This window comes from Cetorhinus maximus, chromosome 27, assembly GCF_964194155.1.
Source record: "Cetorhinus maximus chromosome 27, sCetMax3.hap1.1, whole genome shotgun sequence".
In the NCBI taxonomy this organism is placed as follows: Eukaryota; Metazoa; Chordata; class Chondrichthyes; order Lamniformes; family Cetorhinidae; genus Cetorhinus; species Cetorhinus maximus.
Genome location: NC_135905.1, coordinates 18,762,401 through 18,779,710, shown reverse-complemented (window position 1 = coordinate 18,779,710; position 17,310 = coordinate 18,762,401). Strand labels below are relative to the sequence as shown.

The following is a 17,310-nucleotide window of genomic DNA, read 5'->3' as shown; positions in this document are numbered from 1 at the left end:
TATTCATGGAGGCAATATATTTTCAAAGAAATTTTCAGAATCGTGTATCAGTTAGTATTATGACCTCTTTCACCATGGGCTGTGGAAATGTACAACTATAAATCTCATATCACAACACAGTCTGTATTTTGAGTTATTATTTTAAGATCAACAAGGATGTAATCTCCAGGACATCACTGCAGGAGTTCCCCAGGATAGTGTCCTAGGCCCAACCATCTTCAGATGCTTCATTAATGACCTTCTTCCATCATTAGGTCCAAAGTGGGGATGTTCGCTGATGATTGCACAATGTTCAGCACCATTCGTGACTCCCCAGATACTGAAGTGGTCCACAACCTGGACAATATCCAGGCTTGGGCTGACAAGCGGAAAGTAACATTTGCACCTCACAAGTGCCAGGCAATGATCATCTCCAACAAGAGAGAATCTAACCATTGCCCCTTGATGTTCAATGGCATTACCATCACTGAATCCCCCACTATCAACATCCTGGGGGTTACCATTGACCTGAAACTGAACTGGACTAGCCATATAAATACTGTGACTACAAGAACAGGCCATAGGCTCAGAATCCTGTGGTGAGTAACTCTTTTCCTGACTCCCCAAAGCCTGCCCACCATCTACAAGGCACAAGGCAGGAGTGTGATGGAATACTCCCCACTTGTCTGGATGAGTGCAGCTCCCACGACACTCAGGAAGCTTGACATCATCCAGGACAAAGCAGCCTGCTTGATTGGCACCACATCCACAAACATTCACTCCCTCCACCACCGATGCACAGTAGCAGCAGTGGGTACCATCTACAAAATGCACCGCAGGAATTCACCAAGGCTCCTTAGACAGCACCTTCCAAACCCACGGCCACTACCATCTAGAAGGACAAGGGCAGCAGATAGCTGGGAACACCACCCCTGGAAGTTCCCCTCCAAGTCACTCACCATCCTGACTTGGAAATATGTCGCTGTTCCTTCGCTGTCACTGGGTCAAAATCCTGGAACTCCCTTCCTAACAGAACTGTGCGTGTACCTATGCTACATGGACTGCAGCGGTTCAAGAAGGCAGCTCAGCACCACCTTCTCAAGGGCAATTAGGGATGGGCAATAAATGCTGACCCAGCCAGCAAAGCCCACATCCCATGAATGGATACAAAAAAGGAAATGAAACACTTTTCATTTCAGGTTCCTAATGTCAATATCACGCATTTCCAGTCATATACAGCACAGCCAGAAGCAGAGCAGAGCTCCTTCCAATCTTCTCCAACACTGTGCCTCAACCCTACCTGAACCATGTGTTTTTTTTTCCATTTTCCACACCAACTATCCTTGGACCCGCCTGAATAATATTTCTGACCAATCATAGGCTGGATTGAGCCAAATCACATTATGACCTTTACACTCAACAGACAAAGGGTGCACTATCAACCCATCATCAAGGTTGGATTTGAACTCAGTGGTGAAAGGCCAATCTCTAATCTGTTGCTTCTCTGTTAATCTCTACTTTTATTAATTGCTCAGTGCATTTGGATGTCTTTTTATATTCAGTGGGAAATAAGTTCCTTCCACATCTTTCAAAAAATAGATCTCATCTTTTCTTCATCATTTTTTGTATCGTGCTATGATGATGTTTCTCTGTCAATCCCCCATGTCTTGCTCCCGAAGAGTGACAAACGCTTTATGTAACAACATGGTCAGCATCAGTTTTAATGTTATTTGCACTTTTGTTGGATAGCACTTGTGTATTTTACTTATGTTATGAATCTCTGAGAATACAACAATTAGGTCTGTGGGTGTTTTTCTACCAGCACTTATTGTTTCTCTTTTGTGCTGTCACCTAGAGTTTAGTGTTGTCCCGATGAAAAGAAGCATTTTGATGATGCATTTTGCAATTGGCTCAGGACTTTTGAACATTTGTCACTGAGCCAACACACACATATCATCTGTTCAATAAATGTTCGAATACCAGCAGTATCTGAATGCAGTGTTCCTCGTGACTGAAATTTTATGCTCGTTTATTACCTTACGAAAAATGGTGATGATGGTCTTCAGGCAACTTTGTGCAGAACTATTGCCCGTTTGGCTAAAGCATTAATTGAGCTATTTATCCTCTGCAGATCCAGCTAATTTAAACCATGCTACATGCTGCATCATGGTACAAGGAATTCTGTATCCTGAAGTCAGACTCAAACAGGATTTTACACTTTGAGAGCAGAATAAAGTCGGCATAATTGAAGCATTTTTTTTTATGTACTTAGAAACAGATGAACATAGGAATAGGAGGGAGCCATTTAGCCCCTTGAGCCTGTTCTGTCATTCAGTGAGATCATGGCTGATCTATGACCTAACTCTATATACCCACCTACATCCCTTAATACCTTTGGTTAATATAAATCTATCAATCTCAGATATAAAATTAGCCATTGATCTAGCATTGGTTGCCATTTGGGAAACAGAGTAAAACAGACCCTTTCTGTGTAGAAGTTTTCCTGAATTTCACCCTTGTCAGGATTTGCTCTGATTTTTAGACAATGCCCCCTATTCCTCAACTCCCCAACCAGCTGAAATAGTTCCTCAATCTCTTCTATCCTGTTCCCCTTAATGTCTTGAAAAGAGGTGTCAGCTGTGGCTCAGTTCACAGCACCCTCGCCTTTGAATCAGAGGGTTGTGGGTTCATGTCCCACTCCCGGAAACCAAGAACTGTGATTGTACTCGAAAGAGTTGCAATCTGTGACTGTTGATAACTCAAAAGAATTTTTTAATGTCTTGAAAAGAGGTGTCAGCTGTGGCTCAGTTCATAGCACCCTCGCCTTTGAATCAGAGGGTTGTGGGTTCATGTCCCACTCCCGGAAAACCAAGAACTATGATTATACTCGAAAGAAGTTAATGTCTTGAAAAGAGGTGTCAGCTGTGGCTCAGTTCATAGCACCCTCGACATTGAATCAGAGGGTTGTGGGTTCATGTCCCACTCCCGGAAACCAAGAACTGTGATTGTACTCAGAAAAAGAGTTGCAATCTGTGACTGTTGATAACTCGAAAGAGTTTAATGTCTTGAAAAATTCAATTAAACTGCCCCTTAACCTTTGAAATACCAGGAAATGCAACCCAATAATAATGTATGACAAATTGTATCAGGTGGTGTGTGTGCATTAATGTATGTTGAGGCATGGTGAAACTGGACCAAGTCAAGCCTTCTACATGACCAAAAGGAAAGAACACAACCAGTAACTGTAGTAGTCATTTCCAGAAGATCAGAGGGAGAGACAGAATGGCTTTCACCGGATCCTACCCAGCAAACTACATGGTGCGCTGGGTGATAGTCAAATATAATTAAACAAAAAATTATACTAACACATCACACTGGGCTTTTACCCCTTTCTGTGGATCATGAAACAGAATTGATAGTTCTCACTGACAAACATGGACTATCACTGCAGGCACTCCCAATTGAAGAAGGAGACATATTGTTACCTATAGAAGCTGCACTGTAAGTAAAGCTTATAAAAGATTATACCAAATTCCACTAGCTATCTGTAAGCTTCCCTAGCTTTTGTGTATGCATGGAACTCAAGATAATCAGGATTTAAATTTGTTCCTTGGTTCTATTTCTACAACCTTCCCAATGAGTAGTTATATTTTCAAATTCATACAAGCTAGGGAGATTATTTTCAAAGAAGTTGAATTTACGGTAATATTTTATTTTATGAAAGGAGCTATTATGAACAATGATAGATATACCTTTGTATTGCAAAATATTCAGCAGTGCTAGATCCAGAATTCTGAAAGCAGCAAATCAATTTTAGGAATGCTGACTGAACATATTGTGAAATCATGCCTGCACTCTGCTCAATGCATTTCCCCATCATTCCCCTCATGAGTACTCTTTCTAAGTTACCTGCAACCTTGAGGTTGTGTAGCAGTCTTTCATGTGGGACTTTTCCAAGGCTTTTCTGCAGGCTACCTTTTATTGCCAAGTCAGTGGAGTATAAATCTGAGGCTATCATGCTGAACTTTCTAGTGCTTTTGTAAGGTCACACATTGAATACTTCACTTGGATAAAACAAGGGGGCAAAGTCAAGTGGTGCAGAGAGGAGCAATGTGGCTGATCCCAAGTGCCAGATGACTGAGCCAAAGAGAGATTATAGAGTTTGATCCCTTCAGCCTAAAAAAGAAATGAATAAGAGGAGACCTAATAGACGTATATAAATTGTATGGAATGGAATATACAATTAATTCTAAGTAATATTACAAATTGAATCAAGAATGTAGGACAAACAGACATAGGTACAATCTGGTACATGAAACTCAACCTCAGAACAATTCCAAGAAGCACTTCTTCACATAAGGAGTGATCAATACCTGGAATTGTAGTAGAGCCAAAACTTCTAGAGTATTCAAAAGGCATTTAGATGTTTAATGATGGTGGTGCAGGGGGTGGGGGAATTGGTGGGAGGAGGGGTGGGAGGAAGATTTTAGTTTTCTAAAGAAGGATGAGCCAGAAGAGCCAAATGACTGCCTTCATTCTTGTGATGCAACATCATCAAAAACTGATTAACTGCCCAATTATACCATGCTGTTAGTGGGATATTCTGCAGTGCTGAACATTTCAAAGCAATTCAATATGCGTTAAGTGTTTTGAGACATTTTTAAGAGACATGATAAGGTACTAGGCAAATCTTTCTTTATATTAAAGATTCAGAATTCATATTGGCCTGTGAGTTTGGGTCCCCGTCAAAATGAGACATATTAGCTCTGGAGACTGATACAATTTTGTAATTTTCACACCTAGACAAACATTTCAAGTTCATCTCTAGATTGGGTCAGATGCAGAATGATCATTCGTATCTCTCTCTGCCCCACACTGTATCAGAGAAAAACAATTGAAAGTGCACCAGTTTGAGATTTCTATTTCTCACACCAGTCCCCTCACTTCTTTGAAATTGCCACTTTAATGTAAAATTAAACTTTTGAGTTCTGGATTAATGCCCCAGGGCGTGGATTTGACTGCTCAACTAACTTCACCCAGGACTTTATTGAAAACACAACAAGGAAAAGTGCATCAATCTGGATTTGAAACACTGATCTCCAATATTAAAGTATTGTTATTCGTTTTAACCACCCTCTAACTCTCCTAAATTCTATGAAGCAATCTCTGTCTGACACTATAGTCAGAGGTTTCCTTTTATGATCTGACTTCCAAGGTAAGCTTAATATGTCCTATTGTAATTTTGTTAGGAGTACGTACACCATTTCTAAGGAGTTACAATGACAGATAGGTAAAGATCCTCTGGTCCATCCATCCAGCCTGTTTAGCAAGGAGTGCTGAACAAGGAGCCTAAATAGACAGAGATTTTAGACCAGTGCATCACCTAAAATTGTGAAGCAACAGAGGATATTACAAAAACGTTTCCCAGATCAATTATATAGACATGTTTTTTCCATAAAACAATGTTGATTATGCACTTGCCAAGCACAATTTTGTCTGAATATGTGAGGTGGTGACGAAGAGATTGTCTCCCTTATCAATACCCCTCTCACCCACAAGGTAAGGTGGATTAACCTTTATTGGAAAGAACATAAGAACAGAAGAAATAGGAGCAGGAGTAGGCCATTCAACCTCTCAAGCCTGCCCCGCCATTCAATAAGATCATGGCTGATCTGCCCCAGGTTTCAACTCCTCCCCTGTGCCAGCTCCTCATAACCCTCAACTCCCCGATACTTCAAAAATCTATCCACCTCCTTTAAATACTTTCAGTGATCTAGCCTCCACAACTTTCTGGGGTAGAGAATTCCAGGAATTCACTACCCTCTGAGAGAAGAAATTCCTTCGCATCTCAGTTTTAAATGAGTGTCCCCTTATTCTGTAACTATGTCCCCTTTTTTGAGATGGTTTGAGGAAAGGTTCAGCAATCTGTTGGGTGTCTATCACTGTGGGTTTCATACATTTTTGACCGGAGGACGTTGAGTTTCAGAGTTTCATCTATCGATGCTGCCTCAAAACCTTCATAAAAGTGATACAGTAGCAGAAGTCCACTGGTTGCTGCTTTTAATCACATTTCATGACCGTTGGTTCCCATTGATTTTTTTTATTAATCAACTCGCTTCTGAGTTTGGGGAATATTATGAGCCATAATAATGATGAATTAATGGCGTAAGACTGCCAGCTGTCAGTAATCTTTGAAACAACAACAGAAAATGCTGGAAAAACTCAGCAGGTCTGGCAGCATCTGCTGCACCTGTGGAGGGAGAAACAGAGTTAGTGTTTCGAGTCCGTATGACCCTTCTTCAGAGCTAAAGAGAAGTAGAAATGTGGTTTTGGTTTGACATCCCCTGAAGTTATGAATTCAGTGTGGCTTCATAGTCAATGTGCCAAGTTCTCCAGAGGAGTTTTCACTGGAGGGAGCTATCTCACCTGTAAATGATAAAGAGCTGGCACTTTCTCCTCCTTGCTGTCTAATCAGTATCTGGGCGTGTGCACTGCTTTCCTAAAGAGGACAATGCAGAATTCCAGCAAAGTGGGCCCTGCCGAACTGGAATCTGGAATCTGGAGCAGCTGCTGCTGATCTCAGACTTGTCTGCAGTGTAAACACACCCTGAAGTGGCGCAAGGCTCCTTCCATTTCCTCGTGTTGTTCCACCCTATGTCTCACAATGGGAATACAGGTGGAGGTAAAAGCGTGAGACAACTTCTGGAGAAGCCTGACACTGCCCTTAATGCGTGTGGAAGTCAGATTGGGAGCCAGCTTCCTAGTTTTTTTTATTGGCACTTAAATGCCTATGCGCAATGAACTGCGGGGGAATGTAGGGGCATGAAGTCCAGACATGTATGGACTCAAGGCACTAAAATCTTTAAAAATCACTGGTTAATGTGGACATTACAATAGTGCACCCCAGGGGTACTTCATTTTGGCTGTAAAGCGCTTTGAGATCTCCTGAAGCTGTGAAAGGCGCCATACAATTGCGAATCTTTCCTTTTGTTACCGTTCGGCACGAATTTCTAAATATTTTTCAAAAAGAGCTGATCTTGCAGATTTTAAACTGAAATCAATATTTTGAAATCAACAGTTAGCCAAAGGGACTTGTAGTTTGCCTCTCGTTCAAACCCTGTAAGAACAGGTAAGATAAGATCAGATGTAGAAATCATCACCTGTCCACAGAGAGGAGGAAATTAGGGGCATTTATCTGGAAGAGGGTTGTCTATAAAGTGTATTTAAAAAAACTGAGAGAAGCAAATAGATGCGGCTTTAAAGTTGAATTTAAACAGCATGTATTTATCATATCTACTTTAGTTTAAAACTTACATGTTGGAATTAATTTCGTTTATAAATTGCTCCTTTTAATAGAGATTCCCTGTTCGATTTAAATACATATTAATATGTTTCACGCAAATATGTAATACTTTTACATATTGAATCGAATCGATTCGAATCGAATTCGGGTGCAGTGTTTTCTCTGTCGAATGAGTCGGATCTTACAGTATCTTCTCCGACACATCTTGCCTCCGGCCGAGTCCAAGGTTACGTCAAATAAGATTACTGTTAATGAGATTCGATATAATCTCAATTGTGGACTCGTCTAGTGCGAAGACAAGCGCCTTGCCTACATTTAAGGAAACATGGACATAATTTGGAATATTTTCTGCCTTCTTCTCGTCTGTGGTGTTAAACGAACAGTTGCATCCTGTGTGCCAGAATGTTCTTGCAGGAATGAGAGCTTTGGAAGGTAAGGGTCAGGTTTCCATTGTTATTTCAACACTATTACGTGAAATTTGTGGCTAGATATTTTAAAGGAAGGATGGTTTTGTTTTACAGAAGTTTGATTTGCATGTCTTCCTCTTTGCGAAGAATACCAGAGAATATCCCACTCGATGTCAAAAAGATCCGAATAGAAAATTCCCACCTGGCAGAATTACCTCGCGGTGCGTTCCCCATAGCCCGTGCCTTGGAATACCTGTGGCTGAATTTTAATTCAATCACGCTCATGCATGCGAAGAGTCTGCAACATTTGCATAGTCTAGCCGAGTTGCGACTGCAAGGGAACAAACTGCGTTCAGTACCGTGGACGGCTTTCCAGGATTGCCCGGCTTTGAAAATTTTGGATCTGAAGCACAATAGGCTGGATGTTCTTCCCGAGCATTCCCTGAGGTATCTCACCAACTTGACCTACTTGGACATATCCTTCAACCAGCTTACAGTGATTTCTTCAGATGTGTTCTTAAATTGGCCGGTCTATCAGAGAACACAGCAGCATGGGGGACAGGAGCAAAGTATCCCCAACGCTGTGCTGGCCCTCCATGATAACCCATGGCTCTGTGACTGCCGCCTTAAAGGCTTTGCACACTTCGTCAAAACCATCAGCCCCCCTGTTATTCTGATGAATTCTTACTTATCCTGTTCAGGCCCCGATTCCAGGGCGGGGAAATTTTTCTACGAAGTGGAACTAACGAGTTGTTTTAAACCGACAGCAACGGCTGAGAACACGAACATTAGTGTTCCGTTTGGACAGAAGGTCCATTTGTCCTGTGAGGCTAAAGGGAGTCCTACCCCTAAAGTATGGTGGACAAATGGTGTGAAGATCATTCGGAAATTTAATGGTATGGCCAATAAGCTATTGTTACTATCTGAAAGTTAGCCATTTTTTAAAGCAATTAAATATGTATTCTGGAAAATGACAGTTTACAAACTTATTATGAGATGGATTTGAGTCTAACACAATTACAAACTTATTATGGGATGGATTTGAGTCTAACAGGAGTTTAATTCACAAAGCAAAAGATCACGTGATACATACAGGAATTACATGATGGTTATTTACATACATAATATTACAAGATTTTGCGTATAGTTTCACTTCCTGCAAATGTCATGTTTACTTCCTGTTACACTTTCCCTGTCCCATGTTGTTGATGATAACCATATCATTGTAAAACAGTAGACCTACAACTCAGCACGAGGAAAGCTCTGAGATCTGCATATGTATGAATGCACATTTCATAAAGGACATCATTGCAAAAAAGGCATCATTGACTGAGTCAGCAGTAGGCTACTTGATAGAAATTTATAGAGACTGATTAGTCAACAACTTTATTAGCAGTGTATCACGTGACTACCCAGGATGGTAGAAGGTGAACTGAATAGGCTTTAGACTTAGTTCATCCAGCAATTCCTCTGTCCCTAAACCATAACTTGATTTGTCAGAACGTGCAGTTCACTATTCAGTAATTTTGCTGCTCTGATCTCAGACTCCACTGTATTGTTGCACCAATGATATCACAAATCGTAATGTTCTAACTGGTCCAGTTGCCCGCAGCAATGTAATACTTCGTGAAGGAAACTGAAAAAAGTATAACTTGCTAGAAGGGATGGATTGTAAATTCTACTGTTCTTTAACTTCTTTGGAATCAATTTCCCATCATGCCAGTGAGCCTTATTCCTTTCCTCTCGGAAAAATCGGGTGAGACTTTGTACCATCACTTTTGTGTCACTGCAAAGTGATCTCAAATGCACAAAAAACAGCAATTTCACCATTTCACTTGGGATTCAGAATTCCTTCGAATTTCTGAGCACAGTTAAAATGAGAGTTGTGAGATCAGCTTTAGTATTTAGTGATGTCCCATATGGGCTTTTAACCTGATGTAGTTTCATTCCAACTCAGGGCATTTGTAACAAATATTGTAACAAATACAAAGCAGTGAAGGTTTTCACTATCACAGACCACCCCAAAGCACTTTACAGCCAATTAACTACTTTTGAAGTGTAGTCATCGTTGAAATGTAGAAAATGTTGTGCCCAATCTACACAAAGCAAGCTCCCACAAACGGCAATCTGAAAATGACTGATAATCTGTTTCAGTCATGTTGACACTGACCAGGACCATGAGGGATAACTCCCCTGCTCTTTGTCAACATAGTACCAATGGAACTTTTATATGAGGGGGCAAACAGGATCACGGTTTAATATTTTATCTGACAGTGCAACATTCCCTCAGTGCAGCACTGTATTGGAATTCCAGTCTAAATTTTTGTGCTCAAGTCTCTGAAGTGAACCTGACTTCGAGGCAAGAATGCTACCAACTAAGCCATAGTAGATACGCTTCAATTGTTGTCCTAATTAACTAAGTAATGAGTCGAATAAAACTTATTTTAAAAAGAATGCAAGGCAGAAAAAGACAATTAATTTCACCCATCTCACTCTGTTAAATTTCTGTACCTGAATTGACTATAATTCATCTCCTTCCTCTACTTATTGCTGAATCATTAAACAAAATGTATTTTATTTACTTAATCTGAGCAATTAACCATACCCAGATAAATGTCAGTACAAAAGAAGGCAGGGAGAATCGGAGGAATGATCACATGCATAGACAAGAGCAGTATTGGTAGAAGCCCTGTGTTTCTTTTATATTTGTTTGGGGAATTTGCATGACACTGGAAAGGCCATATTTATTGTCCATCTGCTATTGCCCTTAAACATTGGTGGTCCTTCTTGATGCAGCAGAATTGCTCCTACTTCCGGGAGGAAAGAAGGAAAAGAAATGTATGTTGTAAATGGCCCAACTGAAGTGCATTTTGAGTCTCAGCGCAATTTTATATATCTAATTGGCACCATTTTCTCATCTGTCCCAGAGATTTTGAGCAGATGACATCGGAAGTATGGAATAGGAATGTTACAATAGTACAGCAGTAACAATTTTCTAAGACTAAGCTATCACTCACTGTACTGAAGCACCATTGTTTCTGGTCCAGGCCAGCCATGAGCTTGAAATGATTGAGTCATGGAATGGATGCAAAACAGATAAGATGTTCACTTTTGTAGAACTGTCATCCATGCCTTCAACAGTACACTCATGCATAGAACAAAATGTCTAAAATTGATAAAATGGGAAAATGCATTGGTGTCATGTAATGTTTTATTCTGAGCTATTTATTAAAAGACCCGTTTTAGTTACCCTGAGCAAATTGGACATCCTGATTGGGAAATAAATAAAAAGCTGGTTCTCCTTAAGGAAGCAATCTTATTCTGGTTTAGCTGAAGCTTTTGGGAGGGGAAAAGACTGGTCATATGGATAAACTTAAAGCAGCTTCAGCTGCGACCTTTATTATTGTCCTTTGTGCTTATGGTTTGAGTCTTGGCAATAGTATACAAAAATAAAGTGTGTATTTTGCATTATTAATTATGGAAATTAAACAAGTAAAACAAATCTTTACATTAATTACAGTGTCTTTTACAAATATTGATGAAGAAACGGTAAAGTCGGAACTGGTGATTCCTTCAATCCACAGTACAGATGAAGGGAGTTACATGTGTATTACTACTAACTACCTTGGAAACTCATCTGTGCGGATCCTGGTGAAAGTTTTAACTTCGAAATCTCTACCTACTGTATCGTCCTTGTCCCATTCAGCCTTTGAAGAGGAGAATGTTTATATAGATGTTAAGATTGCGAAGCAGACGGTATACGGCATAACCCTGGAGTGGTATGCAGCAACTCAGAATCCTGCTGAGACCTGGTACACCTTGCACTTTGGGAAATTTGAAGATGCTAAAAAGGAAATTATTTACATTGGACCAGGAGTAAATACTTACTCAGTTAACGATCTGTTTCCGGCAACAAAGTACCAGGTGTGTGTGACACTGAGGAACCAGCTTCCGAAAAGAGGTCAATGCGTTACATTTGTTACAGGTAGTGATATCAGTGAAATGGAGCAAAGGGAGAAGCTCATTCACATTATAGTCATTGTGTGCGCCATGGTTTTGGCAGTCCCGGCTGGGATGTACGCTTGTACGACAGAGACCCGTTTCAGCTGCTTTGACAAATGCGGCAAGTTCTGTCGAAAACAAAGGCGGGGAGAGAAAGCACAGAAAACAGGAACACGGGATGTCACATTTGACAGCCTGCAGACAGGCAGCGATGCTGAACTTTGTAACAGAGACTCCAAGGAAGACAGGAGAAGACGTAAAAAATCAGATGACAAAGCTCACAAGGTCAAAACAGAGCACAAGAATAGTGATGAGTTGTATTAGGCAAAAGCCAATATTAGCTTGTTTTAGTTAAAACTTATTTATCCGCCAGTGAGTATTTTATAATTAGGCCTGAATGCCCTGACTATATTGCACATCTGTTGACAATATGGCACAGTAATTGTGGTCTGTGTTAAAGCTCACCCATCTGTTACTGCTATTTATAGATACACTCTTGACATTCAGATTAATAGCCATTAACAAGCAGAGCAAAAACCTTGTACATGCAAGCTGATTTCCTGTAACACTGTACACGAGGAATTACAAGCAAGTATTGTCTTCTGGTGATCTGGGGCTAGAGGGTGGGATACAATTTGACCAGGGCACGTGGACATAATTTAGTCTCACTTTAAAGTTTAGATTTAATATTATTTATAAATAGTGACAATCACAACAAGTTGGAAAGCAGAGAAGTAGATTTAGTTGAGGGCTGAGTTTTCTGCAATATGGGCTGAGAAGTGGGGAGACATAGAGCTAATGGGCCATGACTGGAAGGAGAATGTAGTTATAATGTAATACATTTATATAGACAATTTCAATTATAAGCATGGGCATAGAAATTCATAATGGAATGAATGCAGATGTATGCTTTTTTTTTAACAATATTTCTAGATATATTCATTATACATTACTTATTTCTTATCAAGGAATTTACTTTCTTACTGTCATTAGATTCTCTTAGCTCTATTTTGCTTTTTGCTACAAAGGACAAATGTGGCTAAAATAAATTTTAATTCAAAACTTTAATCTCTTATTTTTCCTACTCAATGTAAAACATTCAGGAAGATGAGACTGTGCTGAATATTGTATGGTTGTTGAGGGGTGTCCTGTAAAATAACTAGCAAAAAGAAGTTGACAATGGCATAGGTTGCAAATTTTCATAATTATTATTAAAGACAACCAGGACTTGAAAAAACATTTTTAAAGTTACTCATTACATCCTGAATGGAATTATTTTCATCAACCCAATTTTTGATTAGGTTAAACTAATCCTAAGAATTAAATCAGCCACTGACATGAATCCCATCAAAGGAAGAAATGTTCCAGCTAGCAAAGGTACAATACAGCTGAGAAACAAACTATGAAGAGTCGGAGATGGAGCATGTAAGTACAGCACAGCAAAGGACAGCAAAGGGATCGATATGAATCACTGGTCACCCAAATATCAAAAATAGAAAACAGTCAAGATGGTGAAATCACTGTTTGTTTTGTTAAGAAAGTAAAGATGATGGGATTGGTGAACCTATGTTCTTCTGGGATCAAAACGAGAAAGCAGTCAAGATAAATGAATCTTAAGCCAAAAAAGCAAGACAAGTGAACACGTTGCTCTTTCAGGAAGCTGATAAAGATGGGTGAAGGCTCAGTCTGTTTGGCTTATCAGCATTGAGGTAATCAAGATGCATGAATTTGTGTTTTACAATAATTCAACAAGTATGACGTACTAATTTGTGTTAAGGTGGAGTTATAAGGATGTGACTGTGATGGAATAACATTGTTCACTTTAGGACAAGTTGGAAAAAATGTGAAGACAGATATATATAAAGTAGGTGGAAGCCAACATTTTATGCAAATATGAATGGGTTATGAATGGAGTCTTATTTAATTGGTTAAAAATAATAAGAGGAAAATAAGGACTACAAACTGTTACATTAGCTATCTGGTTATTTGACAAGATAGGAAGCACGGGAGTGTCTGATTACAACAGTGCAAGAGATTGTTATTGCATATATCACTCTATTAATAGCTTAGTGCACAATATAAATTAAGAACACAATGTCAGTAATGTGAAAAAGCATAAAAAGATGATGTAAAGAATGAATATATTTAATCATTTTCTCTGACCATTTAAAAAAGTAACATGTATGGAGCTTGAAATGGACCCCATACATGTATCAATTATACCCAATCTACTTCTACAGCCCTAAATACTCTCAAATGTAAAAAAGCCTCTAAGAAATACCCCGACTCAGTAACTCAGATGCCAACCTATTGTCCATCCAAAATTAAAAGCCACCCTTATGTTTTGTATCTTTAAATATTTAGGAAATGTGGAAATAATTTTAAAGCAGATCATTAATATCTGGCTTTTCTTTTGCTGAGGAATTGGCTATTTGAGTTTGTTCAATTTTTGTAGTGCAATCAACTCAATGAAATTACATAGAATTTTACAGCATAGAAACAGGCCATTCAGCCCAACTGGTTTGTCCTGCTGTTTATGCTCCACATGCAACTCCTCCAAATTTATTCTATCTAACCCTATCAACATATTATAGAATCATTGAACTCACTTGTGTGGCAAATTAAAATTGTTTTTGGCCAAGTTTTGCTGACTTTTGTGTCCAATTAAGGGGATAGAGAGGGAGAGAGAGAACTTGTAAAGGAAGGATAGTAAGTGCTGAAACACATTAAGGAATATCCATTAAAAATAGCCACATTCATCCCAGAAGGTTTGAATATCGAATTGCCCATTTGACAGTAGCTCCTGGGGAGAAGACCATTAGCCCAGTGTTACCCTGTCAGTGGCTGGACAATAATTTTACTCCCAACAGCAACAATCTGCAGCCATTCAGATTTTCTTAGTTTCCAAAATTGCAGTCATTTTGTTGGTCATTCTAAAATTACACTGAACACTCATATAAAAGAATATAATGTAAACATATAATCATTTGAATTAATAAAATGAAATGAATTGCATATCTAAAAATGGAAGCTCTCCTAATGGTTGAGTGAGTTTATCAAGTATTTAGCCAAATACAGCAGAAAGGTCTTACACTGAATTTTGTTCTGAAATAGCTGATCCCATTACAACTTCTACCAGCAATTTTGTGATGGGGTAGAATTGGCTATAGTTCCTCCACCTGATCACAATACACAAATTTCTGATCTAAGTTCAGGGTCGGACTTGGTTGTGATGCCTGCAGCTGTGGAATAGCTGAGCAGTCCTCTTCATGACAGCTTTACAGGCAAGATTAGATAGTCTGTGGAACCATGCACCTGTGACAAATCAACTCCTTCAGGAGATTAGAGGGGAATAATTGACATGCAAAAAACATAAATTCATACACAAATACACAAGTAATACTTCATAAGTGAGGAAGAGAAAGAAGTCAAAGTGTGAATAAAACAAATTTAAATACTAATAGAACCCTAGAATATTAAACTGAGAATAAAACACAAATAAAAATAATTTTAAAATCACTGTGCTGCCAAAACCTTGTTGTATTTAAAGGGATGTAATTTTCTCTGGGCAAATGAGAATGCTTTCCTTCGGAGAAATTTGACACAAAATTGATGTTTAAAATATCAACAGTTTTGTCATGAAATTTAGATTTTTATAAAATTCTGTAGATAGTATGAATGCAGTCTGACTAAAATCAATATCCATCAAAGGGAAGATGATGGCTTTATATAAGACCGTATTGAAATAAAAGGACATAGAAGCAGCTTACACAGCCTCATCTCACTGATCCAACATCAAATGAAATATAGGTTACATCCGGATTAAGGTTCTCCATAGTGCGCCTCTGCCATTTGTTCCAGGTTTGTGTCCTAAGGATGCAGTGACTGAAGCATTTTAATATAGCATGAGTCAGTTAACAAGTATCCTGTTATGAATTATAATATTTATTTGAAGGTAAAGTTTGCTCAACACACTGCCAGCCCTCAGACTGATTGTAGGTTTCTAATAAGCTTATACGTAAATTGTTATATCTCGTGTAAACTGTATAGACTGCACTAGGTCTGATACATTGCAGATTAAAAGATGCACATACTTTAAAACAAATGAAGAATACCTGCTGATTGTTTTGTATAAGATCTTGTGATTATGTTATAGCAGATTCACAAACAGAAATAGAGGGCGGAATCATCCCAGATTTGCACTGAGTGCGGTAGCAGGCAGGTAAAATGATGTCTTACCTGTCAGCCGCAATGGTGGGTTTTCACACTATATCGTCCTAAACCCGCCACATTATTTATGCATTCCCGGGAAACATGCCATTTCCATGGCGGGCGGGCTCCAATTCACTTGTCACGCCGTCACCTCGCTGCTTCATCACGCCAGGCATCACATTTGATGTACAGCCCTGTTCAGTGCTTCCTGGCCAGAACTGCAGCAAAGAAGACATGGGCCCAAAAGGCAAGAAGACTGCAACCCTTGAGCGCCCTTTGGATGCCGTGAAGACCCACTGTGATGTCCTCTAGCCCCACGCTGGCCACAGGAAGGGCAGCAACATTACCACTACGGCTTGGTAAGCGATGGCACTGGTGATCAGTGCCAATGCTGCACAGAAGAGGTTGGCCATCCAATGCAGATAGAGGATGAATGATCTCACCTGTGCAGCCGGGTAATGGCGACCATTTCATCACTCTAAACTCACACACTCAAGCACATCACACATTCACTGGCATCTCACTCACTGCCAGCTCAAGAAACATCACTGCCCATTCTCGTTCACATACCCTCACATGTCCCTCTGGCCTCATCTCCTCTGGAGACTGCCTCCTCAGTCCTCACCATCTTGAGCCCACTTACACAGATCAACACGTGCCCCCACACACACCCTGGGTTACCCTCCTTCCCTAGACAGCCCTCATTCTGCAGCCTCTTCCCTTGCCTGAGGCTCTTTCTCCCCCTTCGCCAAGGAAGCCCCAGCCCTGCAACCATTGAAAAGCCACCCACATACGGCTGATCTGGTAGGTAGACACCTGTCGTGAGGCCCCCTAAAAGTGTCTGTGAAGCCTGGTGAAGCCTGGTGTAAATACCAAACTTTGGCTGCTTTACTTACACCTCATGGTAGATTTTCAAGCCAGTTCTTCATGTGGTATTCAGAGGATTTAACACTATTACACAATGACGCAGAAATGACAAGCACCTGCATTTATGCAACGACAATGGGAACTTGCACTTACATAGTGCCTTTAATGTAGTAAAACATTCCAAAGTACTTCACAGGAAGATAATTGAACAAAATTTGATACCAAGCCACATAGAAGAAATTAGGGCAGATAACCATAAGCTGGGTCAATGAGCTAGGCCTTAAGAGGCATCTTACAGAAGAAGAGAGAGGTGGAACCAGAGAGGTTGAAGGAGGGAATTCCAAAACTTAAGGCCATTACATGCAGAAAACGTAGATACTTTGCAAAGGCTCCAGGATAAGCCAAAGAAGGAGGGGCCATGAGGGGTGACCAAGAACTTAAACAAACAGATATATTTTATGGAGATCCGCAAATGAGGAGATGCAGTGTGGCAGAGATGATTCCAAAAAGTAGGAGCTAGACGGTTAGATGGGACAAAGG

The 17,310-nt window shown here is 39.9% G+C and overlaps 1 protein-coding gene across 1 annotated transcript; it reads left to right on the top strand.

Annotated features, from left to right (window-relative positions):
* The first annotated feature begins 7,579 nt into the window (after window positions 1-7,579).
* On the top strand, window positions 7,580-13,122 carry lrit2 (leucine-rich repeat, immunoglobulin-like and transmembrane domains 2). Its single transcript, XM_078530838.1, has 3 exons — window positions 7,580-7,714; window positions 7,804-8,585; window positions 11,210-13,122. The coding sequence occupies exons 1-3, from the start codon at window positions 7,608-7,610 to the stop codon at window positions 12,013-12,015; spliced, it is 1,695 nt and encodes a 564-aa protein (XP_078386964.1). The 5' UTR covers window positions 7,580-7,607; the 3' UTR covers window positions 12,016-13,122.
* The last annotated feature ends 4,188 nt before the right edge of the window (window positions 13,123-17,310 follow it).